At 41.6% G+C, this 26,779-nt stretch overlaps 1 protein-coding gene across 3 annotated transcripts in view; it reads left to right on the top strand.

Annotated features, from left to right (window-relative positions):
* Positions 1-26,779, top strand: part of EPS8 (EGFR pathway substrate 8, signaling adaptor) — a 175,275-nt gene that overhangs the window by 142,814 nt on the left and 5,682 nt on the right. For all 3 annotated transcript variants that reach the window (XM_081956909.1, XM_081956910.1, XM_081956911.1), the window contains exons 16-18: positions 6,706-6,814; positions 8,224-8,361; positions 23,400-23,613. In XM_081956909.1, coding sequence (XP_081813035.1) covers positions 6,706-6,814; positions 8,224-8,361; positions 23,400-23,613 — 461 coding nt within the window. The remainder of the gene's footprint in view (positions 1-6,705; positions 6,815-8,223; positions 8,362-23,399; positions 23,614-26,779) is intronic.

The following is a 26,779-nucleotide window of genomic DNA, read 5'->3' on the forward strand; positions in this document are numbered from 1 at the left end:
AGAGAGATAACAGAAATGGATTGTAAAGTCTGAATTGGAGCTTGGAATCTTTCTCTACTTACAAACAAGGAGTTGCCTTGTTCTTGGCCAAGGTCAACACGAGGTGGCCATTTTCTCTGCGGGTTTAACTGTTCACTTTTGCCAAAGGAGACACAGAAGAGAGATGCTCCCTGTAGCTTCCCCTACAAAATAAGCTTCCATGCTGTTGAACCAAATGGAGAGAGGATTAAGGTCCATGGATTTTCCCTGGTCTTATAACCCCCAACAAGAAGATTCTTCTCTGCCTTATTAATAGACAGTACGTTTCTGAGTCTAATGGTAAGAATTTATGTAGCTCAGTGTCGGACTGTTTGGTTCCTTGTGTTCTTGAGCTTGACTGTTTTCCTGTAGATATATCTACCCATCAACATACCATTTGCCAGAAACAGGAAAGAGTATCAGACAAACAGTCAAGGAAGAAGAAATAGAAAAGGAACCATCAAGATTGGCAAAATAAATTGCTACATATAAGCAACCAGCAATCTGCATTCTCCCTCACCAATGATGTCACCTAGATTGATAATGAAACATCTTTAGGAAAACAACTGAACTCAGATATCATCTAAAAACAACACATTCCTGGTTGCCTGATGGTGCATGAATACATTACATGGTTTTGTTGTACTCTATATCACATCTCCCATTTTCAGCATCTGTGCCCCACTGCTTTAAAAGCCTAGAACAGTGTTGGCAAACCTTTTTGGCACCGAGTGCTGAAAAGGGAACATGTGCGCATGCCAGAAACTGTAAGAGCAGCCGCAGGGTGTGCAGGCATGCCCCGGGAAGATGATATTCTGGTTTCCGGCACGCACATGCCCACCAGCCACCTGGTTTTATGGTTTCTGGCATGCATGCGTGCGATAAGACCAGATGGCCGGTGCATATGTGCACGCCGGAAACAGGAAGATCATCTTTCCGGCACATGCATGCATGCACACCCGGCGGCTGGTCTTTTGGTTTCCGGCACTCCCACGTGTGTGAAGACCAGCTGGCCGGCGTGCCGGAACCCGGAAGAGCAACGGGCAACGGCTCGAATGCCCAGAGAGAAGGCTCTGCGTGCCACTTCCGGCATGCATGTCATTGGTTCACCATCATGGGCCTAGAAAATACAGGACTGTATTTTCCTAATTCTAGATCAGTAAAGTAATTTGTTGGGAAATTGGAAGCAGGTAGAAATTACACTTTTAAAAAATGAAATGTTGCAATGCCCAATTAGGGAACAATGTCAAATAAACTGCAGACATCTGTCTTAGATTTAACTGTCCATTTTAACAACATGAGTTTTTTAACTGGTTGGTTGGTTGGTTGGTTGGTTGGTTGGTTGGTTGGTTGGTTGGTTGGTTGGTTGGTTGGTTGGTTGGTTGGATTATACATACGATATCCATCTATACGATGGATGGTTGTTTAGAGGCCTCATATGCAATGCAGTGCCTTAACAGTTCTGGGAAACATAGAACGATAAACATCATAAACACTGTTATGTTGTGATTATGCAATGCTATCCATTGAGATCACAGAAATTTGCCTTCTCTGTAGCACGTTCATCTTGAGTTCTAGTTTCTTCCCCCAGATGTTGGCCTAGGATGGGTGGACCTCCTTTTGTGTGTGTGACATGTTTGAGTTGTTGACTGCTTCAACCATCTAGTTATTTTCATATGCCATTTTATATTTGTTGTTTACACTCTGAGCCACCCAGAGTCCATTGGAGTTAGGTGCTGCCCAGGTTAAGGCAAAAAGCAAACTACAAACATACTTTTCCGCAAATGACAAATAGAAAGCCTTAAAAATGAAAACAATAAACGTTAACTTTAAAACGTCTTTCCTAATAATTATAAAAGCAGCTTGTTTCATCATATCCGCCTCACTCAAAAGGAGAGCAAAGTTGATTATGGATGTCAAATACTTCTAAGATGAAGCCAGTAAGAAGGGACGTGTGAATCTGGGACAGATTACATGAAAATTGACATTCCTGTAATCAGGTATTATAATTCATTGAAAGCTAGTTTCTTGTAGTGATTAAGATATCAGGCTAGAAACCCAGAGGCTGTGAGTTCTAATCTTGCCTTATACACAAAGCCAGCTGGGGAAACTTCAGTCAATCACTCACTGTCAGCCCTAGGAAGAAGACAATAGTAAGGCTTTGAAATCTTCTCAAGAAAACTGCAGGGACTTGCTGAGATAGTTGCTAGGAGTAAAGACAGTCAAAGGCACAGAAACAATTAGAATTCATTATTAGCGATTGTCCTTCTTTATAAGTTTTGTTTAATAAAGCACCTCCTTGGGTAAATTTCACTTCTTGAATCACTGGGAGTTTGCAAACTAGAGCATTGGTTAAATTACATTCTGCATTATAATGCAATGTTATACATGTATCCATCACAGCAACCTTATGAAAACTACACTGGATTTTTATTTTATTTTACGCAACCATCTTTTTCCACTGAGTTCTATCCAGATAATCAGGTAGCTTTCTCCAATCTTATATGCTTTCAATACCTGGAAATTTGGGAAATTGTAGTCCTAACATAACCAGAAGATGTGATGTATCTTGGGTTTAGATGGCCTCTAAACTGACATGGTCAATCTCTCCTTTGGCAAAAGCAAATATTCATGAATTGTGAGTCATGCAAAGTTGTCCAGGGATCACATCACGTGAGTTCCAAAAGCAATATGTAAAATAAACTATTTTTATTACAGCGCAACAGTGAACATGTAAAATGTTCCAGGATTTCTGATCGGTTGAGTCCTTGGGCACATAGCGCTTGTCCTTCTTGTCTCATCAAAATGTGCTCTTCGCTTTCAGCATCTGTGTATCCTCAGCTATGTTTTTTTAAATCTCAGTGATTTCAACCTCATTTATCTAAATGGCTTAGGATCAAGAATGCAGAGTATATAAATAGCCAAAAAGGTTGGGAAAACAGTGATGGAACTGCCAAGCTTATATGAGCCATTGCTTTGGAGCTGAATCATGCACTTTGGATAATCAATTGGTGGGTCAGTGGTAATTCTGTGGTGTCCCTTTTTCTCTTCTCTTTTAAGTTGTGACAGTTCTCCACAGCTAATCAACTAGCTAGTTATTCAAGCACCTAAAAGGGGAATGTATAATTGGTTTGAAATATTTAAATGCAAAACAGAAAACAAGAGTCTACAAGTTGTCTTTGTAATGTGATGACTTATATTGTTGTATTCTGCTTCTAATCATGTAGCAGTTTCGTGGTCATTTTGTACTCTAGTTTCAAGGGCATAGCTTATCATTTTTCAGCTTTTCAATAGCCCCGGTCAATAAAATTTCAAATCTAAAGTCATTTACAGCTAAGGCTATGAATCAAAATAGAGTGTGCTAAACTTGGAAAATAAAAAGACGATAGATTAAAAAAAAAAATCCCGAGCCAAGATTCTAATAAAAGTGGAACTAATTGCAATTAAGGATTGCTCCCCATGCATTTGTCATCTTTCTCTCTCTATCATATTACAAAATATAAATTGGCAACAGCTCTTTAAAGGGACTTTCTGGGCCACATCTAAAGCTTTATGAGACTATGTGTATCTAAAATGCCCCAGGCTATTTTTTTAAAAAATTTCTAACTAATCTCCTTCCCTGACGTCAAAAATCTGTTGCGGTAAAAGAATCCTCAGCTTACTTCTGTGATCTGGATCAAAGGATGTAACTCTTGGTAGAACATGTGCTTCTGCAGGCGGGAGATTTTGGGTTCAGTCCTTGGCTAAGAAAAGCTGACTTCAGAATCTGGAAAGAGATAGGACAACAGTGAGCTGATGGGTCATTGGCCTGCTTTCAGGATGTGTTTGCTTTCTCCTTGGTGAAAATCTGTCCTTTGTTAGTATATAACATGCATCTATCATGTGTGCACAAGTATTGACTGAATCTGTGGGAAATTATATTGCAAAGCAGTATAATTTACAAGTTATCTAGGTACCATGTGATCTAGATACTAAGAGTTGTATTTGATAGAGCTGTGATGGCGAACCTGTGTGCCGTTGGCAGCTGTCCTTCTGGTTTCCAAGCATGCACATATATGCCAGCCAGCTGGTCTTTGCAAATGCCGGAAACCCGAAGATCAGCTGGTCTTTGGGACCTGGTCTTTGGGTTTCTGGCGCATGCATGAGCACCAGCCACCTGGTCTTCGTGCGCACTGGTCTGCCGGAAACCTGAAGACCAGCTGGCTGGTGCACATGCGCACGGTGGCACGCTGGTCTTTGGGTTTCTGGCGCTCCAGCACATGCATGCTGCACACGCATTCCAATTTGGGCACTTGGTGTCATAAAGGTTTGCCATCACTATGATAGAATGTTGTGCAGGAGCGGGATTGAACAATTTTAGCAAGCGGTTCTCTGCCAGGTTGCTGGGTGGGCGTGGCCTACTTGGCAAATTTTCACCCTCCCCAGTCTAAGGAGGTGTTCCTTGAGCCTCCAGGAGGGTGAAAATGGCTTCCCCTGGAGCCTGGAGACCCTCTGGAGGCCAGAAGTGGGTCCATTTCCGGACTTGCGGAACTTCTCGGAGGGCCGTATTTTGCTCTCCCAGAGCCTCCAACCAGGGCCTTAACTGGCATCCAAAACAGGCTGCATGCAGACTCCTGGGAAGGGCAGAGTGGGGTGGGTGGGGCCAGCCAGTCCTTGGAACTACTAGTTCAGCGAACCAGATGTAAAATTGACATACAGTTCGCTCAAACCGGTCTGAACCATCTGAATCTGAATGCACATAAAGGAAGACAATTGTGGATAAGGAGCCACAATTTTGTCCTCTGGTCAGAATTTTATCGTCTGTGGGGATACAAATGGCATTACTCAAAAGGCTAATGATGTCATTGAGATGGGTCATTTCTAGGATATTTGGGGACCAAGACAGGATTTTAGGAGGGAAATAAGAACAGGAAAGGATCAGAAGGCAAGCGGTCCCCATTTTCACCTCTAGAAGTTGACTGAATTTCAGTGGCAGGATTTGAGTCACTTTTGGGGGGCGGGGGGGTTGAGTGGGGTAAATTCAGGGTGGAAATGGGTGCAACTTCCTTCTCAGATGCCTTCCATTTCCACTCTTCTTTTTATTGTGTTAATAAAAGAAGAATTGGGCTGCTAAAAAATCAGAAATTTTGCTAGCCTATTTGGACAGGAACATCTAGTGATGTTGAGAAGCTTGATTTTGGCTTGTGGGCTACAGATTACTCACCCCTGGATTGAGTAAGGATCAAAACTCTATGAAACCAAAGCATCCTTTCTGGATATTTCGGTTTTATAGAATATCTGGATATATTTCACATATATGCCCTTGAAAGGAACTAGGTTTGGGAAGATACACTTCATCTGTATTCTCCATTAATTATAAACTCACAGAGCAGGCATGGTTTACGCCGACTTTAAAAAATCCTACACAGGATTAAATCCAAATGTAGTACTATGGAGGAATCTTAACTGCTAAGCCTTTAGTGGCCTGATTATGTTGAGTGAACACAGCTACTAATAGCTAAAGATGTTGTCAATGATGAGGTTGGTTTCATAGTTAAAGCTTTACCACCAACACTGACAGGGCAAGCCACTTGTATATAAGCAGAGAGCAAACTCCATTCCTTTCTAGTATTGATGACATTACCTAGTTGGGTAATGAAATGTCTGCCAGAAAATCACCAAGCTCAGAGAGTTTTAAAAACTCCTCAGTTTACCACTATTTTATGTGCAACAATGCACACACAAAAGAGGACATTTCACTCACGACACCACGGCAGAGGTGGGTTCCTACCGTTTGGACTGGTTTGGCCAAACTAGTACTGGTTTGGCGGCCTGGGTCACTGGAACCAGCAGTGACCCAGGCCTACCACACCCCCGAACAAGTTCTCCATCTTGATTTTGTGCAATTGTAATTGCACAAATTTAAATTTTCCCCTCTTTTTAAACATTTTACGCATGCACAGACCTATTTCTGTGCAAATGCACACACGCGCATGCACCTGGTGTGCACATGAAATTTTTTTGTGCGCACCAAGCCGACAGTAATGCCAGAAGCAACCCAATCCTGCACCATGGCCACCAATTTGGAAATTTTAACACCCTGTTCTCTGCAATAAACGGCAAATTATCACCAAGTAATCACAACCTCCTTTCACCTAAATTTTTAAAGGAGAAGATCAGGCTTACGGCTTTCAAAACTAAGAAATCAAAATTGTGACAAGGGTATGCTTCTCTTCTAGATAATGGGGCACATCTGCAAATCCTTCAGAGGTAACATTTCTTTATGCTTCCTTAAATACTTGAATTAGATGCCATATCGTTTCCCACAGGTTCCGTGATATAATGAGCCCAAGATGAGACCTACTCCTATTGCACTCCGTGCTTTGTAGAAAAGCATTTATATATTTATGATAGTGGCCTAGAGTCATGTGCATAAGATGGGCAGCTACAGAAATCGAATAAATAAATCACGCATGTCTTGAAAGAGGTGAGCAGACCAACTGATATTTGCAACTGCCTGGATGGGGAATAAAGCTGCTGGCCGGGGCAGCCGTGTGCTATTGTGATGGATCTCTAATAGTTTTTGCCTGGTAGTAAATCCTGAGCTAATTATAGCCAATGACAGGCAGAGCTGGCTTCTCTTCTCTTTCTGGCTATGCTAATCTAACAGGAGAGCTGGATAACATTTTGGCTTATTTGTTTTTGTAGAAATTATGAAGCGCATAAAACCCCAACCAAGAAATACGCCAAAACCAAGTATGACTTTGTGGGACGAAACCAGAGCGAACTTTCTGTTCTGAAGGATGACATTTTAGAGGTAACAATGCTTCTTTAAACACACACATTAGAGGTGGTATTCAGCCGGTTCAGACCGGTTCGGGCGAACCGGTAGCGGAAATTTTGAGCAGTTTGGAGAACTGGAAAATACCACCTCTGGCTGGCCCCACCCTCCTGCTCCCGCCCTTCCCTGTCCTATATTCCCTTGTTTTTTAGCTCAGCTGATTCATGTGGCAGAGTGGATTGCCACACCTCAGCTGAGCTAAAAAACAGTTCAGCTCACCAGCGCTGACACGGAGGGCAGTCTTTGAGTGCTACGCCTGCATGCAAAGCACGCATGCGTGTGCAAAGTGCGATCTCATAGGAAAAGATTTGAAATTCCACCACTGACACACAGAGAGAGAGAGAGAAAGAGAAAGGTAGTCCTCGACGTACGACAATAATTGAACCCAAAATTTCTGTTCCTAAGTGCGACCATTGTTAAGGTTTAGGACTTTTGCTATTGTTGTTAAGTGAATCGCCACACTTGTTAAATCAGTAAGAGAGTTGTTGCATGAATCTGGCTTCCCCCATTGACTTTGCTTGTCAGAAGGTCACAAAAGGTAGATCACATGACCCCGGGACGCTGCAACCGTCATAAATAGGAATTGGTTGCCAAACATTTGAATTTTGATCACACGATTGTGGAGATTCTGCAATGGTCATGAAGTGTGGAAAACGTTCATAAGTCACTTTTTTTCAATCCATTGTAATTTAGAACGGTCACTAAACGGAATGGGTGTACATCAAGGACTATCTGTAGACCTATTTCTCTGCTGTCGCGCTTTGGATGAGCTTCTCTAGACTAAGCCGTAAATTACGTTGAATAATCATAGTGATTCCAACAGCTGAGCATCCCGTGTTATAACTCAGAAAACTGGGTGAATTCAAGCCATGTGTGAAATCTGTAACTTTGATATCAGGAGGGCCATTCACTGAATAGCCTGGATAATAACATTATCCATCTCTATTTGCATCTAACTATTAGCGAGAGCTTTCTGTCCCTGTCAGAGGTGGGTTGCTGCCAGTTTGAACCGGTAGTTGCGGTGGCGGGAGGCTGTTCCTGGACGCTTCTGTGCATGCACAGAAGTGTTGCACACGTGCAAGTGAACCGGTAGTAAACTGGTTAGCAACCCACCTCTGCTGAAAGTATATTCTTTGTGCAAAAGGAAGCCAACATATCCATGAAAGAATGGATCCTTCCGACAGGATCACTTCCCTTTCCTTTGGAGGTGGGTCTTCCTTCCCTGAGACTTTTCTTCTACGCAGATCATAGTCATTCTGGAAGTAAAACCTCTATATCAGAATCCCTTTTAGTTTCGGTGACTATTTAGTTTCGGTGACCTTTTATTTAAATGGATCTATGGAGTCAGACCGGTTTGTTGTGACAAGATTTGTTTGTTTTTCCAGATTCTTGATGACAGAAAGCAATGGTGGAAAGTCCAGAATGCAAATGGATTGACTGGATTTGTGCCAAATAACATCTTGGAACCTCTCAGAACTCCTGAAGGTGTATGTACAGAGCCAGCATATATGCACACCATACAGGTATCTCCAGTTCTTTGAAGCAAAGAATATGAGGCGCCACGTTGACAGGGCTTTGTCCTCAGAGACTGAATAGCCTATGACAAGGGTGTCAAACTCAAGGCATGCGGGCTAGATCTGCCCATGGGGTGCTTAGATCTGGCCTGCAGGCCCACTCTGGAAACCACAAAGACTGGCCCACAATGCCTCTGCCAGCCAAAATGGAGCTTGGGAGGGGGCCCTGAGCTCCGTTTTCCCTGGCAGAGGGCTAGCAAAACAAACAAAAAACAAAACAAAAGGAGAAATGTTTGCCCTTTTGCATTTGACCGTGTAAGAAGGGACAGGAAAGGAGAAAGGGAAAAAGGGAAAGACAAAGAAAAAGAAGGAAAGATGGGAAGACAGCAAAGAAGAATGAAGAGGGATGAAAGAGGAAGGAAGGAATGTAGGAAGGAAGGAAGGAGGGAGGGAGGGAGGGAGATTATAATGAGAGTGAGGGACGGTCTGAGGGAAGTCCTGCCTTAGCACTTGGCCATCACAGGACCACACCTACTGCTATTACCACCAGCTAGGCTGAATTTAGCTGATGGGAAGCTCATCAAACGCAAGAACCCACATGTTCTCCGTGCCTGCATTAAGCTCTTGCCCATTTTTCAGAAGCACTGTTTTTATTAATTTAACTTGTTTATTTATTGATGAAACTGATGCATTGCCTTAATCCAGTCTGAGCTTCGTGCTAAGGGTTTCTAAGGATTCCCCAGAAGCTTGTTAAAGAGCCTTTCTGTTCAATCAGGTAACAGCCAAATGATGAGCAAGAGGTGTACCAGAAAAGTCCAGGGGCTGAGCACCTAAGGGCATGAGTAGCTCTTCCATTAAAAGGCATCTTACAGCATACAAAATAAATTCATTTAATTATTAATAATCCCAGCATTGTTTCTCTGGCAACGTGAAGCAGAGTCTCTGCTCTTTTGATGTCTCCTTTTTACTGCTGACATTTGTAGTTTCGTTACCACGCTTTGGGTTCTAATTCAGCTTATGCCTCTCTTTTTTTCATTTAAATGCTTGTCATGTCTTGATAGTTATTGATGTCAAAGAAGGAATTTGAATTATTTAAGGTAGGGTGGTTTTTTTTCCCCCCTTTTCATCCACACTGTCTCTATTCAATTTCCCCAAATTTCTTTTTTGGGTGTGTAAAGTGATTTCCGTTTGCACTTTGCATGGGTGTGAGTTGCTGGCTTTTCTATTGGTGTGGAATTCTCTACAAAGGAACGTAGAATTTTTGATCTCTTGAATCAAAGGTTCGTAATAATATGCAGCTTTTGAGTACCATCAAAAGGCGCATATTATGACCAGGTTTTTTTTTTTAATTCTTTGGTGTGTTGAAATGAAGTGGCAGAATATTCTGAACAGAAGTAAATCATCACTGTTAGAACAGAAAGAGGGATTGTATGAATTCAGGTCAGTTCCAACTTTTGAGTCAGTTGAAAGATCAGTCCTTTTTAAATGTTCAGATCAATTAGCAAAATCAAGCTGATTTTCCTGGAACACCAGAGCTGATTTGGTGAGGCCTTGATTTGGCCTTTTAAAATAATATCTGTGCAAAGAAGGAGGATGGCTGAGGCATTGGGCTTTTTTGAAAAAATGGCTTTTATTGCTTTATTGCAGGGGTGTTAAACTCGTGTTGTCATGGTGGCATCACATGATATATCACAACTTTTTTCCCCTTTGCTAAAGCAGGTGTGGGCGTAGCCAGTGGTGGGATTCAAATAATTTAACAACTGGTTCTCTGCCTTAATGACCAGCTGGGTAGGCATGGTTCATTGGTCATGTGACTGGGTGGGCGAGGCCAACTCAACATCACTCACGTCAATGGGTGCTTTGCCTTAGCTGTTACAATGTAATAAGGGTCAACCGGAAAGGCAGTTTCTGTAAGCAGGGCAATAAAGATTAGGCTAGAAACAACACCAGGATGTTTCCTTCCTGCCTTCCGTACAGGATTAGCCCTGCAAAGTGGGAAAAAAACAAAAGGAGATTTCTTCCATTAACCGGTTTTCCCAACTGCTTAGAAAGTTAACAACCGGTTCTCCCGGATAGGTGTGAACTCGCTGAATCCCACCACTGGGCGTGGTCAGCATGTGATGCATTTGGCCCATGGGCCACAAGTTTGACAGCCCTGTTCTATTGTTTTATTGATGTTGTGAGCCACCCAGAATTGCTGGGGAAGGGAGGTTTGAATACAGATGACCATGTAAGTCATTTAAATCAACAAATTGATTGTTTGGAACTGATTTGCTGCATGGAACATTCATACAGGCAGCAGGCAGGCTGGACACAGAAAGTGAAGGAAGGAAAGAGGGAGGGAAAGGGAAGGAAGGAAGGAAGGAAGGAAGGAAGGAAGGAAGGGTCCTCCACAAAGTACCAAACTGGAAGCAGGATCTAAATAAAGAGAAGACCCTGTCTGATCTAATGGTTCAAGAATTGCACCATTATCTGAAAGACTTCTGTTCAAGTCCACTATCAATCATAGAAGCACATTAGGTGATTTTGGACCTATTGCTCTCCTAAGGTAAAGGTAAAGGTTACCCCGCACATGCGTGCTAATCATTTCCAGCTCTAGGGGGCGGTGCTCATCTCTGTTTCAAAGCCGAAGAGCCAGTGCTGTCCAAAGATGTCTCCATGACTGGCATGACTAAACGCCGAAGGCAGACAGAACGCTGTTACCTTCCCACCAAGGCGGTCCCTATTGCTTTTGAACTGCTAGGTTGGCAGAAGCTGGGACAAGTAACAGGAGCTCATTCCATTACACGGCACTCGGGATTCGAACCCCTGAACTGCCAACCTTCTGAACGACTAGCTCAGTATCTTAGCCACTGAGCCACCATGTCCCTCTCAGCCTACCCAAGTTTTATTCCAAAGAACTTTATGGCTTGGCTGACTGGCTCCAGTTTACCCAAAAAATTTCCCTTGCCAAAGGTTACTCGCACCAGGTGTCTCTTATTTCACTGCACCTCCATGACCCTCTTAACAGAATATTTTTCTTAATAGCTATAACATCTACCAAGCAGATATTAGGACTGTGGGGAGTTCTTCTGTTTCCAAGTTATGTATTTTCTACAATGTTCAGATTGTACTTAGACGTGACCTTTCTTTTATTCCGGAAAGCAAATTAAATTGTCTTGTTCATAGAGCCCAGGAATTTCCTTCCTCCTGATCCTTCTTGATGTGACAGGATTATTTACACGTAGTCCTCATTTAATGACAGTGACTTAGCAAACATTCAGAGTTACAGCAGACCTCTCTGGAACTATTTATGATTTGTTTTCAAAATTCTGACAGCTGCACACAACACCCGCCCTGCGGCCATGTGATCGCATTGTGGGTGCTTGGCAAATGGCTTACAGCTGTTTGCAGCGTCCCGCAGTCACATGACTGCAATTTTCAACCTTTTTCCCCAGTTTCTGGCATTTAGTTTTGATTTTTGACAAAAAAAAAGTCCATTCGTGAAAAGGGGTTTGCTTAATGACCGCAGCGATTGCTTAACCACAGCAAAAAAAAAAGGTCATAAAGTCAAATGTGTCGACCTTTTTAATGACCACCACAACTAAGGACCATAATTCTGGGCTCGATTACAGTTGTATTTCAAGGACTACCTCTACATAGGATAGACGTATCTGTCAGTGCATGAGAGTTCATGACTTAGCAGAGACATGGTAACAAGGTCAGCCAATGGATAGGCATAGCAACTAAATCAGCCAATGAGGGCTGTTTTGAAACTGAAACAATATTTGGTGTGTGAGCAACAAGGAGACAGCAAGGAGCCTGGGCGTGGCTTAGATTAACTTCTGTACTATAGCTCTGAGTCTGTGCTGAGCTCAAAAACTAGTCGTCTGCTCTGAAACTGAAACTGTTCTCTCCTCTGCCTGTGTTTGCTTGTACCACATTGGAAGAACCAGTTTTTAGAATTGTATATTTATTTCAAGCATTATATTATATATAAAGAGAAGTTAATGTATCCTGCTGAATCAGTTACCTGTGTGTCCTTTCTGGATGTGATTGCCACAACAAATTCTGACAATATCTTAAGAACATTGTTCTTGTTTGGATGGAGTCTTAAAACTTAGGAAAGGTTTGCCCTCTTTCCAGATAATTATCAGGATAACTAAGGATTCCATCCAATTCTTAGCATCCTTATAATCAGAGTCCATGTGGCTTTGGAGAAACGATCTTCCTGGGCCTTGTGGTCACCAAGAAAAGCCACACTAAAGCAACCTTCCAAGGAAGTGCCAAGAGAGAAGATTGACAAAGTTTTGTACGATGGGAAGATAAAAGGCATTGCAGAGTAGAGAAGTAGGTCCTGCGTTGGTTGCTTCCGATAGACACATCTTGCAGGAAGTAACACTTAATGGTGTCGGCCTGTTGTAGGCGGCTGTTTTTCTCAGATTCTGCTGTGACAAGATGGTGCATGTCTCCCAAAGAGACATCTCTTTCCCTCAGCTGTTTTTCTTCCTGTGAGGAGAAACAAACGGAATTTCCACAGCTTCAGTTTCTATTTTTTTCAGTGAATTGGATGACAGTGGGACTCTTGACTCACTCACGTGACATTGGGGAGGCTCAGGTCCTCGGTCGCGCGAGTGTCGCAGGTGCTTGGAGCCCCATTTGCATGAGCTTTGCGGACACGCTTGGTCCCACTCGCACAAGCGTCACAGGCAGCTGGGGCCTCAGTCGCATGCGCGTCACTGACACTCTTGGCCCCATTTACATTAGCAGCTGGTGCTCGTGCACACACACACACACATCCATGCCTCCCACAAAACCATCTCCTCTTCCCCCCCCCCCCCCCGGGCCACCATGCTAGAGGATGCTGTACACTTTAGTTCACATCTTGGACTTCCTGGATCAAGAATATCTTAATGCTCCGAAGTATATGTCTGAGAAAATGGTCTCAGACATACTTCGCCAGGATGGAGAAAAGATGTGGAGACTCTACAAAGAGTGCAGAGAAGAGCAACCAAGATGATTAGGGGACTGGAGACTAAAACATATGAAGAACGGTTGCAGGAACTGGGTATGGAAAGAAGGACTAGGGGAGACATGATAGCAGGGTTCCGATATCTCAGGGGCTGCCACAAAGAAGAGGGAGTCAAACTGTTCTCCAAAGCACCTGAAGGCAGGACAAGAAGCAATGGATGGGAACTAATCAAGGAGAGAAGCAACCTAGAACTAAGGAGAAACCTCCTGAGAGTTAGAACAATTAATCAGTGGAACAACTTCCCTCCAGAAGTCGTGAATGCTCCAACACTGGAAGTTTTTAGGAAGATGTTGGATAACCATTTGTTTAAAGTGGTGTAGGGTTTCCTGCCTAGGCAGGGGGTTGGACTAGAAGACCTCCAAGGTCTTTTCCAACTCTGCTATTGTATTAAAATGATTACAGGTAGACCTCAACTTACAACTTTTCATTTAGTGACTGTTGGAAATTATAATGGCACTGAAAAAAGCAACATATGACCATTTTTCAGACGGTTGCAACATCCCGATGGTCAAAATCCAGGTGCTTGGAAATGGATTCATATTTAGGTTGGTTCCAGTGTCCTGGACTTCAATTTCTTCTTGCAGGCGTATAGGTAGTCCTCCACTTATAACCTTTCATTCAGTGACCGTTGGACGTTAGAACAGCACTGAAAAGAATGATTGTTTTTCACACTTACACACAATGCAGCATTCCCCTGATCATGTGATCAAAATTCGGGCGCTTGGCAACTGGCTCATAGGTATGACGGTTGCAGTGTCCTGGGGTCATGTAATCACCTCTTGTGACCTTCTGACAAGCCAACGGGGGAGTCAGATTCACTTAACAACCGTGTTACTAACTTTAACAACTGCAGTGAGTCGCCTAGCAACTGTGGCAGGAAAGGTCGTAAAAGGGAACAGAGTTCACTTAACAACTGTCAATCGGGTTCAATTGTGGCCATAAGTTGAAGACTATCTGTTACTATTTTTAAACCCAGTTTATGGTACACAGTGAAAGCGGGAGCCTGTTGATGGGTTATAATAAAGGATGGTGGTTTTGTGTGGGTGAGAATAAGCTTTCTAAACCTCATAAGGCTACGGTGAAAAATTGGCTGGGATTGAGATATAAAATGCATTGTTACAGAGCACAGCTTTATACAGTAGATAGAAAGACCCACTTTTTGTCTCCCTCCTCACTATTTCCAGGCACTGCTAACTATCTATTTAAAAAACAGAAAATTAGAAAGTACATTCAGAAGATTTATGCAGGAATGGTTTTTTTTTTTAAAAAAAAAAACCAGGTCAGCAATCCTCAAGCTGTGATCCATAAATTAAAGCAAGTCACAAATTCATTGTCTACAGCTGAGAGCCAGCTTGTACTTCCCTTGTTCTGTGTGCCTGATTTGATGTGTGAAATGAGGCACAGGGTTGGAAGGCTGTCAGATCTCGGCAGCGTTGATCTGTTTAACTTGGATGCTTCCTCCTTTCGTTTGTCACATTTTGGCACTCTCTTTCTTGCCTTAGCATAGCCATAATTATGAATTGGGATTTGCATGAGACATTCTCGCTGGAAAAGACTCAAAACCTTATTGTGAAAAACAATGTCGTCTAAATCTTGCTGGTTTATGTCTTTGCCTCGTTCCCGAGAAATACCGTGCACTAGTATTTCTTATAAAAGTAAAAGTAAAGCTTTCCCCTGTCCAGTCGTGTCCGATTCTAGGGGGTGTATGCACTCATCTCTGTTACTTAGTCAAGGGAGACAGCATTGTCCAAAGACATTTCCTTGGTCATGTGACCAAGGTGCACAGAAAGCCATTACCATCCCACTGAAGTGGTACCTATTTATCTACTCGCATATGCATGCTTTGGAATTGCTAGGTTGGCAGGGAACTGGGACAAAGACAAGAGCTCAAACGCCGTGCTTGGGTCTCAAATCCAGGTTGTCAGTGTCTTTAACCACTGAGTCATTGCCCACTCCCCACACCAGTATTTTTATTGTCATTTGCAAAAAAGATATATTCAGAGTTAAAACTTGCTAAAATCGTTGCACTGATCTTAATGAGCCAGTGGTTAAGAGTGCAGTACTGCAGGCTACTTCTGCTGACTGCCAGCTGCCTTCAATTTGGCAGTTTAAACCTCACCAGGCTCAAGGTTGACTCAGCCTTCCGTCCTTCCGAGGTGGGTAAAATGAGGACCCAGATTGTTGGAGGCAAGAGGCTGACTCTGTAAACTGCTTAGAGAGAGCAGTGAAGCACTGTGAAGCGGTATATAAGTCTAAATGCTATTGCTATTAAAATATATGACGAATAACCTGAAATACCTATTATTTTAGGAAGGCACATTCTAAAGCATGGGTCCCTAATCTCCTGTCCATGGAATGGCACCAGCTTGTCGATCAGAAGTTCGGCAGTTCGAATCCCTAGCGCCGCGTAACAGAGTGAGCTCCCGTTACTTGTCCCAGCTTCTGCCAACCTAGCAGTTCAAAAGCACATAAAAGTGCAAGTAGAACAATAGGAACCACCTTTGGTGGGAAGGTAACAGTGATCTGTGCACCTTCGGCCTTTAGTCATGCCAGCCATATGACCACGCAGACGTCTTCGGACAGCGCTGGCTCTTCGGCTTTGAAACAGAGATGAGCACCGCTCCCCAGAATGTCAGGAACGACTAGCACGCATGTACAGGGGGAACCTTTAACTTTACCTGAAATTCTTTACCAAGAACTGGCTGGGAAGTCATCTAGCATCTCCCAGCCTACCACAGAGTATTTCTCAGAAAGGGAAGAATTTCACAGATGCACACTTCCTCTCATTCCATCACAATCTGCCTTCTCCCCAATCAACGCCATTTGTTGGATGCTGCCAGGGAAGCAGCAGGAGCTGAGTTCCTTTCTTCTTGTCCCCCCTGCCCCTGAATCCAGAAACAAGGAGCAGGTGCCAAAGTTACAGTGAAACGCTCCCATCCCCCCCCCCCAACCGCTTTGCTCTACATCTTTCCCATTGACGGGTCATTAGAGATTGGAAGCGAATGGAGAAAGTTTCTGTTCTTCCTTTAAGCCCTGTAAGATTGGCATTCCCTATTGACCAAGCCTTGACAAAGGATTCTAATGAATGAACAGGCTGCATGGCTGTGTAATTAATGTGAGCTAGATAAAAAGGGAGTTATTGTAGGTAGCCGGTTCCGGACCCTTTGCGTAGCTTGCAAGCAAGAGTTGTACAGATATAGTTCTCTGAAATCTGATGTTTTACCAGGAGCTATGACTAACGGGATCCTGAACCAGTGAAATGGAGGATTCAGCTATTTTCAGTCCATCCTTCCCTACCTGGGCAACCAAAGGTTTAAACCAGGGGTGTCCAAACTTGGGAAATTTAAGGCTTGTGGACTTCAATTCCCAGAATTCCCTAGCCAGGCTGGCTGGGGAATTCTGGGAGTTGAAGTCCACAAGCCTTAAAGTTCCCAAGTTTGGACACCCCTGGTTTAAACCAACTGGGTTTTGCTGATGTACTACAGTGCTAAATTTCAGGTAGCCTGCAGCCCCATTTCAAATACAGGTAGTCCTAAGTTACAACCACAATTGAGCCCAAAATTTCTGTTGCTAAGTGAGACATTCGTTCAGTGAGATTTGTTCATTTATACAATACAATAGTAGAGTTGGAAGGGACCTTGGAGGTCTTCTAGTCCAACCCCCTGCCTAGGCAGGAAACCCTATACTGTTTTCTATTTCTAGACACTGTTAAGTGAATCACGGCAACTGTTCAGTTATTAACCTGGTTATTAAGTGTTTGCTTCCCCATTGAGATTGCCTTAATATGAGCCATCCGCAGTGGTTACGGATTCCCCTATTAAATTATGAGCCTCGGGCCAAGCTTCAAAAGAAATCCAGTTATTTATTAGGAGCAACATGTCCGCACATACTCAAGTGAAGCCAACTCTGCCCCCACGTAATTTACTGCCCAATTATGACCGTTTCCCCAATTCCCTCAGGGTGTGTCATAAATCAGATTCTCCAACGGAGCATTTTCCCAGGCTGTAGAGATCACTCCCTCTCCCACTGCTGTGGTTAACCTGGGAGACAGCCTTGAGAAAGATATGCCTGAAATGTGCTTCTGTTTACAGCTGCCGTGCTGCTTCATCAGTTTCCCATCCCCCTTGCCTATGGCAACTCGAGAACAGGTCAGGGATGCTTTGTGAGTTGACAGCAGTGACATGACCATGGGGCACTGCAAATGGCCATAAATGCAGCTGTGCTGTTGAATGCCCAAAATCCAGTCAAATGACCATGGGGAGAAACTGACCGTCGGAACTTCAAATATGGGTCATTACCCTCCCCCAACCCCTAGGAGCACTTTGCAGGCCTCTCAAACTCTCTGCATGTCCCATTTTCCACAAAAAATGGGGCGTGCAGAGGGTTTGGGAGGCCTGAGAGTGCAAAAACTTTTTTTAAAATTTACCTCTCCAGAATCTTGGTGCGTCTTATACTCTGGTGCATCTTATAGTCCGAAAAATACAGTAAAAGTGGAATCAAAATAGGAGAAATGGATGAGGGAGACTCATTAAAATGATACGGGCCATAAACTGCTCTCAGTGTAAAACTCCACAAACTATCTCAGAACCTTTAAATGCTGGCTTCCTTCAACTACAATTGTGATTTGCACTGGTTCTGTTTGTCTCCCAAATACCCTTGGCCACAAGTACTTCCAGGCAAACAGTGAATGCCAAGTTGAGTCTTCTTTCTCCAAGACACTACATTCTCCTGACGTTCTTTGGAGCCTTGCAGTAAATCTCTCTTGGTGGGTACACAGTCTTTTCTTTCACACATTTTGCCCACATCTCCTGCCAGGACACTTCATCTCCAGTCCCATGAACTGCCAACTGCCCTCTCCATTTCCTCTTTCTCAGCTGCCTGGGAAATATGTTAGCCTGAAAGAATACCCAAGGCTTCTTTCCATTGGCCACAGCACTTACAAAGACGTTGCCAATGATGTAGTTGGTGTCAGTAGGTCTGGAGACCCCAAAGGACTGGTGAAATATTGAGATGGCTCCCATGTAATTAACACCTGCTCTTTGCCCAATCTCTTTTTTAAAAAATTCTGTTTTGGTTTTGTACTTTCAAGGACCTTTTTAATAGAAATTGATATTGTTTCTATTATTTCTTAACCTCTATTGTGCACCACCCACAGGCATTTGATTGTGAGATGGGTGGCTGTCACTGGATGGAACACTCCATCCAGTTCTCCCATGTCCATCACAGAGAGTGCTCCATCATTGGCAACCAATTGACCAGGATGGTATAAAGTCTGCTGCCTTGAGCAGGGGCTTGGAGTAGAAGACTTCAGAGGTCCCTTCCAGCCCTATGATTCTAAGTTCTATAGATAGATGATAGATGGATAGTTGGATGGGTGGAAGGATGGATGGATAGATTAGATAGACAGACAGACAATGATGGATGGATGGATGGATGGATAGATGATAGCTAGATAGGGTTAGAAAGAGATAGATAATGAAAGAGGTAGCTGTATGGGGGATGGATAAATAGATGACTGATAGATAATAGATAAGAGAGAGAATTGAGATAGATGATAGATGATAGATGATAGATAGATAGATAGATAGATAGATAGATAGATAGATAGATAGATAGATAGATAGATGATAGATAGATGATAGATAGATGATAGATAGATAGATAGATGATAGATAGATAGATAGATAGATAGATAGATAGATAGATAGATAGATAGATAGATAGATGATAGATGGATGGATGGATGGATGGATGGATGGATGGATAGATAGATAGATAGATAGATAGATAGATAGATGATAGGGTTAGAAAGCGATAGATAATGAAAGAGATAGCTGTATGGGGGATGGATAAATAGATGACTGATAGATGATAGATAAGAGAGAGAATTGAGATAGATAGATAGATGATAGATAGATAGATAGATAGATAGATAGATAGATAGATAGATGATAGATAGTTAGATAGATAGATAGATAGATAGATAGATAGATAGATAGATAGATAGATGATAGATAGTTAGATAGATGATAGATAGTTAGATAGATGATAGATAGATGATAGATAGATAGATAGATAGATAGATAGATAGATAGATAGATAGATAGATAGATAGACAGACAGACAGACAGACAGACAGACAGACAGACAGACAGACAGACAGACAGACAGATCGATCCACCATCCCGTCAGAGCTGAAGAAACTTTCTTGGATGAGAAGCAAAATGTCTTCAAAGAAAAACCAGAAAGTCCAGTTGCCTCTTGAAAAAAGCACCTTTGGGATTGATTAAATCAGTATCCTAGTCCAGTTGGTAGCTTCTCTTAATTTCCCCTATTTAAAACAACAACAAACAAAGGTAACAGGTTAATAAGATTTGCTTCTGTGGAAATGGCTACCTCCAAATCAGCTTTCCGTGGACTGGCACCTTCTCCATCTAATGGATTACAACTCCCACCATTCCCTTGCAAAGAGAAGTGGATCCAAAGTTTACCTTCCCTCACCAAGAACAAGGCCACGGTTAACCACACTGTGTAAATAGCCTTGTGGTATGGAGACCTTTGAGAAGGGGACTTCTCTTGTATTAGGGCAGGGGTGTCCAAACTTGGCAACTTTAAGACTTGTGGACTTCAACTCCCAGAATTCCCCAGCCTGGGGAATTCTGGAAGTTGAAGTCCACAAGTCTTAAAGTTGCCAAGTTTGGACACCCCTGTATTAGGGATTGGATGCTGTCCCCTTGGCAGATTTCAAGAGGCAGCAAGTGGCACAAGAGAATAAATTTGATTCATGCATCCAAGGAAGCTTGCAATGCACAAATGTTGGTGCCTTTTAATAAAAATATGCCAGAAGGAAAAATTGATACCAGATTCTTCTGATTGGACATCCCTGATCCAAATAGTGAACATCCATCATGTTCCTTAGTTACGCATTCATCTCCTCCTCTTCTTGGATAAAGAAGGAGAATGTGTCTCCTTCATAATTGCATATGGACTGCTTGAATCCCCTTTTAAAAATCAACACTTCTGTTTTGAAAATGTTTTGATTTCCGTTGGCCGTGAACTGGTAGTCTTTGCAAGCATCTCATAATACTGCTTGGCTGGGGAAAGGGTGTTTTATTACCTCAGGATGTGGTAGGGTTGTATAGTGCTGTATTCTCTGAGCCGCGGTGGCGCAGTGGTTAGAGTGCAGTACTGCAGGCTACTTCTGCTGATCGCCAGCTGACTGCAATTTGGCAGATCGAATCTCACTAGGCTCAAGGTTGACTCATCCTTCCATCTTTCCGAGGTGGGTAAAATGAGGTCCCAGATTGTTGGGGGCAAGAGGCTGACTCTATAAAGCCGCTTAGAGAAGGCTGTAAAGCACTGTGAAGCGGTATATAAGTCTAAGCACTATTGTTATTGCTAGTCCAATATCCCATGAAGCATTTCATTCTATTTTTGTGTCTTAGCCTTATGTGATAGAGGCAATATCAGTTTCATTTTGTTTCTTCCAGTATTTAGAAATTATTAAGCAATTGCCATGATCAAGAGCTAATGAATATCACTTAAAGTGCCAAAAAGGTGTTTGAATTATGATGGCAGTTCTAAGTTTGTTTTTTTGGAACTTTTCTAAAGTTAAGACTAATTTGCATTGATTGACTTTGCTTCCCTCATAGCAGTTACTAGGAGAACTCTCTGAGGTAATGCTTGAAATGATAATTTTTTAAAAGATTTGGAGAAGATTGTTAATTAACTGTGCTGGACTTCTTGATATCTTTTTTTTCTGTCTCCACCCAAATCAACTTCTTATAGCTTACAATCATACCTATGCTATTCTTACATTTCAGGGGGTAGGCAGAGCTCATAAAAGAAGTCCAAAGTCATAACCCAAAAACAATCCATTCATGACATGAGTAAAAGAAAATGAATCACAGCTAAAACTACCGTATTTTTCAAAGTATAAAAGAATGTGGAAATGTTGGTGCATCTTATACACGGAATACAGCCATTTTTGTCCTCCCGAAGCCTCACCCTCGCATCCCATTTCTCAAAAAACAGGCCATGTTTCTCAAAAACAGAAGCGTTTTTGCCTTCCCCAGCCCCCAGAAGCACTCTGCAGGCTTCAGCGGGGCTGAGTGAAGGCAAAAATGCCCCCATTTTTGCAAAACATGTCCTGTTTTCTGCCCGTTTTCCACAAAAACGGGGGCGTTTTTGCCTTCCCCCATCCCTGCTGAAGCTTGCAGAGTGCTCCTGGAGGCCGGGGAGGACAAAACCTTTTTTTTCCTTACTTACCTCTTCAAAATCTTGGTGCGTCTTATACACCGGTGCGTCTTATAGTCCGAAAAATATGGTAGTTTACCCCAACAATGGGGTCCATGACAATTTGGTGCAGCCAACTCACCACGGCCAACTTCCTGTGGCCAACTCGCTTCAGGACAACTAACCACCTCCAATTCGGTGCATGACAACTTGCTGTGGGTCAAGAGTTGCACTAATCAAAGAAATGGTGGAATAGAATCATTAAAGAAAGGATTCAAAAGAAGGGACAGAATGAAATGTGAATGGCAAAAATTAAAATATTTTGTTTATTTATTTTAAATAATTAAGATGAATTGTTAAAATTGTCCTGCGTTGAGTTGGCTGTGGCAAGTTGTCTCATTCTCCCAACACTATTCACCCTATCAATAGAAGAGAATATTTGTACCACAGGGATGTGGGGTCCTTAGTGTTCTCTGAGCTAGGTTGTTTTCTTGCAGATGTTTCATTACCCAACCACCGATGGTAGAAAGGAGTGGGGTTGAGATATTCTTTATCTCTGAGCATCCTGGACCAAGCAAAGCTAGTCCAAAGTTATTAGAGAATTTCTGGAAGCCTGACATTCACCTAAATCAGCCATCCACAGACACATAGAGATAAACAACATCTACATACCATTCAAAAGAGATAAGCTAAGAGACCACAGCACCTGCTGGCTAGCAGTCAACAACCATTTAATGGCAAGCAGTTAAAAAAAATACCCCAGTCAAGGAACTGCCAACTTAGTAAACAAGAGCTTAATCAAAGGAACCACCAAAAACATCCCCACCAACACTGACAGGACAAATAATTGTATATTATTTATTAAAGGAAATGAATAGAGTAACAGAGTTGGAAGGGACCTTGGAGGTCTTCTAGTCCAACCCACTGCTTAGGCAGGAAACCTACACCACTTCAGATAAAAGGTTATCCAATATCTTGTTAAAAACTTCCAGTGTTGGAGCATTCACAACTTCTGGAGGCAAGCTGTTCCACTGATTAATTGTTCTCACTGTCAGTAAATTCTTCCTTAGTTCTAGGTTGGATCTTACCTTGATTAGTTTCCACCCATTGCTTCTTGTCCTGCCCTCAGGTGCTTTGGAGAATAGCTTCTTCTTTGGAGGGAGGGCAATATATAGATAGAGGGCACACCCCATCCCTTCTAGTACTGATAAAGGTATCTATTTGGGTAATGAAATGTCTGCAAGGAAAGAAAAAGGTCACCAAGGACCCCACACAATTCACAGTACTTCTCCGCAGCTTTTTGTCCTACCGAACAATTTGTATTTCATCGCATCCATTCTCCGCTTTCTTTACAGCATTTTTTTTCCAATTTCAGTCTTTGAGTCCCAAATGGAAGCGAACATATGAAATTGCCAAAAGCTTACATAATTATTCTCTTATTCATTGCAAAGAAATTTGATACTGTTATCTGCTTGGAGTTATATAGTCTGATTTGTTTGTAAGGACAACCTTGCAAATGGGTTCCTATTCTTTCTTTCTTTCTTAAAAAAAGGGGGGGGGCTGTTGAAGAGATAATAATAGAGCAGCTTGGATTTCATTTCTTTGCCTTTCCCTGAAATTTGTAGAAATGAGTGTTTTGTGACCTTATTGCGTTTCTCTAAAGATGAGTCGGTTCGGATGGTTGACACAGCAAACATCTGCTTGGGGAAATGCAGATAGTCCCCCCCCCCCAAAAAAAAGATTTTGAATTAGTTTCCCCCAACCCCAGTTTGGTAAATGAATCTTCCCTTCTGTTGTACAGAAACAAAGGATGGAGTTTGCTCCAAAGCAACCAGACCCCACGCCTGCTGCTCCTTCCCCACCACAGATGCCGCTTCCAGTCCCTCTCCCTCCCTGTGTTCCTGCTCCTGTCCCCGTTCCGGTGCCAAAGGTCCCCGGGGCCATCAGTCGCCAGAGCAGCACATCAAGCGATGGTGGCCGGGATGGCCAGAGGCAGAAGCTGCCACCTGTTGACCGTGAGTTTCTCTCCAGGTTCATCTTTGTTTCTTTCAGGATAACAGAGTTGGAAGGGACTTTGGAGGCCTTCTAGTCCAACCCCCTGCTCAAGCAGGAAGCCTTAAGCCGTTTCAGACAAATGGTTATCCAATCTCTTCTTAAAAACCTCCATTGTTCAAGCACCCACAACTTCTGGTTCCATTGATAACACAGAGGGAGGTCTGACAGAGGAGAGGGAAATCCCTTGCCTTGCAAACAGGAAATATCTTCCTCCTTCCTTCCCTCCTTCCCTCCTTCTTTTCTTCCTTCCCTCCTTCCTTCCTTCCTTCCTTATTTTCTTCTTTCCTTCCTTCCTACTTTCCTTCCTTCCTACTTTTCTTTCTTCCTTCTTTTCTTCCTTTTTTCTTTCCTTCCTTCCTTCTTTCCTCCCTTCCTCCTTCCTACTGTTCTTCCTTCTTTCCTTCCTTCTTTCCTTCCTTCCTTCCTTCCTTCCTTTTTTCCCTTCCTTCTTTGATTCTTTTCTTCCTTCCTTTTTACCTCCTTTCCTTTCTTCCTTCCTTCTTTCCTTCCTTCCTTCCCTCTTTCTTTCTTTCCTTCCTTCTTTCCTTCCCTCCCTCCCCAACTGAATGTCATCCAGAAAAAAATTGCTTTTAAAAAAATGACATTCAGAGGATGTCTGCTTTGTTTAAAGCCAGATTCCTAATCCTTGTAATAACAGGGAGAAAACATGATGATCTCTGCTAGGTGCATGATTAATTTTTACCAACAGAAGGAAGCCAGAAAGATTACGTTTAAAAAAAAAAATTTTTTTTTAAAAAACCCATTGCCTAGACTGTTATTCCCACTCTTTTTTTAAAAAAAAGTTTTTTTTATTTTTAAACAAACAAAGACAAACAATACATGAAACATAAAACCCTCACCTATCACCTATTTGATTATATTATTTTTGCCATATGAAAGAATTCTCCAACATTTTATATTTATGCATCACTTCTTTCAGTTGTATATAGAATCACAGATTATCCATCGAGTATGCATAGGTACATTGTTATCATTGTACATCATATGTTCAACTATAATTGATATTCCTTCATTTTAAACAAAATGTTCTAAATATTCGATTCATGTATATACCAATATTCCATTACATCATTGTTAGTCTATTTAATAATAATATGTCTTTACAGTATCACCTATCTTATTCTATTCTTATAATATGAAAAGCTTCTTCAACTTTTTTCATTTCCATGTTTTTTTATCTAGCCATTGATAAAACAACCTTATAAAATTGTACATCTTCTTGTTCTCTAATTTCAAATGTCAATTTACTCATTTCAGCACATTCCATTATTTTTGGAATAACTTCCTCCTGCGTTGGTATTTTCTCATTTTTCCAATTTTTTGCAGATACGATTCTGGCTGCTGTTAAAACATTTACAATCAAATATTTCAAATCTTTGTTATATGTTTCTGGTATAATTCCCAAATAAAAAAATCTCTGGTTTAAGTTCTATGTGTTTTGGTATCATTTTCTCCAACCACGTGTGGATTTTAGTCCTGTATCTTTTAGCTTCTATCCAAATCCACCACATATGGTAATATGAGCCCGGTGTCTGATGACATTTCCAACACTTTTCCGACTTGTTCTTGAACATTCTTGCTATTCTCGTTGCGGGTAGGTGCCACATGTAAAACATCTTATACAAATTTTCCTTATATGCTGTTGACATTGTCATTTTATAATTTTGAGACCACAATTTCTGCCATTTCTCAAAATCAATCCCATGTCCAAAATTCCCCCCCCCCCAAGCTATCATGGTTTCTTTGACTTGTTCTTCCTTTAGCTTAACTTATAGTAGATGTCCATATAATTTTTAATTACTTTTTCATCAGTACCTGTCAAAATTTTATCTAATTCGGTCATTTTATCATAGAAACCTTCCATTTTACGGTCTTTATCATATCTAGATTGTATTTGCGCATATGAAAACCAATTCATTCCTATTCCTTCCTGTTTCAACTCTTGCATAGATTTAAGTTCACCCTCTGCATTCAATATTTCACCATATCTAACTCTTTGTTCCTTTTTATATGTTATTGGATATGAAAAAAGCTTCAATAGTTGATAGCCAGACTGGAATTTTTAGGAAATATTGCCTTTTGATCTTCTCCCAATTTAGTAACAAAGCCTCTCATATATAGTGTCTTCTAAAATAACCCTGTATTTTAGTTCCCTTATACCATAAAAAGCATGCCATCCCAACAGCAAGTCATGTCCTTCTACAGTCAGTATTCTAGAATTCCTTAATGTTATCCACTCCTTAATCCAAATCAAGTTCGTTGCCTGATAATATAATTCCCAGTCAGGTAGGCCCAATCCTCCTCTTATTCTAGCGTCTTGTAACAATTTTGATTTTATTCTTGCTTTTTTCCCTTGCCAGATGAATTTCAACACTATTTTATTTAGTTCATCAAAATAGTCTTTCCCCAATCTAATTGGGATTGTCTGGAACAAATATAGTATTCTGGGTAAAATGGTCATTTTAATTGTAGATATTCTCCCTATAATTGATAAATGCAAGTTTTCCCATTTCGTCAAATCAGTCGCAATTTGCTGCTTGAGTCTAAGGTAAGTTGTTCTCTTTAAGTGTACGGCATCTAGTAGTTAAATGCAGTATATCCCCAAATATTTCACCTTATTTGTAACTTGAATCTCCAAAGTTTCCGCCAATTCTTCCTTTTGTCTCAATGATAGATTCTTTGTCAGAATCTTCATTTTATCTTTATTTATTTTCAAACCTGCTACTTTTCCATATTCCTCTATTCTTTCTATCAATTTTGATGCACTTTCTAATGGATCCTCAAGGATAAAAACCAGATCATCTGCAAATGCTTGTAATTTATATTCTTCTTTTTTAATTTTCATTCCTTTTATTTCTTTCTCTAATCTTTCTATTTAAAATTTCTAATGTTAAGACAAAAAGTAAAGGTATTGACATGATAAAAGGGAAAATTGGATATAAATTGTATACAGTGATTAAGAAAAGAGGTTTTAAAATGTTGTTAAAATTAGAACATTATGTTAAAAATGTCGTGTTAATGGATAAAGTTAGATAAAGGATAACAATGTATATATATGTATTGGTTTGATAAGAGGAAACTTGGTAAAAAATTTAAATGCTGAAA

Source organism: Natrix helvetica (genome assembly GCF_964273705.1).
Source record: "Natrix helvetica genome assembly, chromosome: 6".
In the NCBI taxonomy this organism is placed as follows: Eukaryota; Metazoa; Chordata; class Lepidosauria; order Squamata; family Natricidae; genus Natrix; species Natrix helvetica.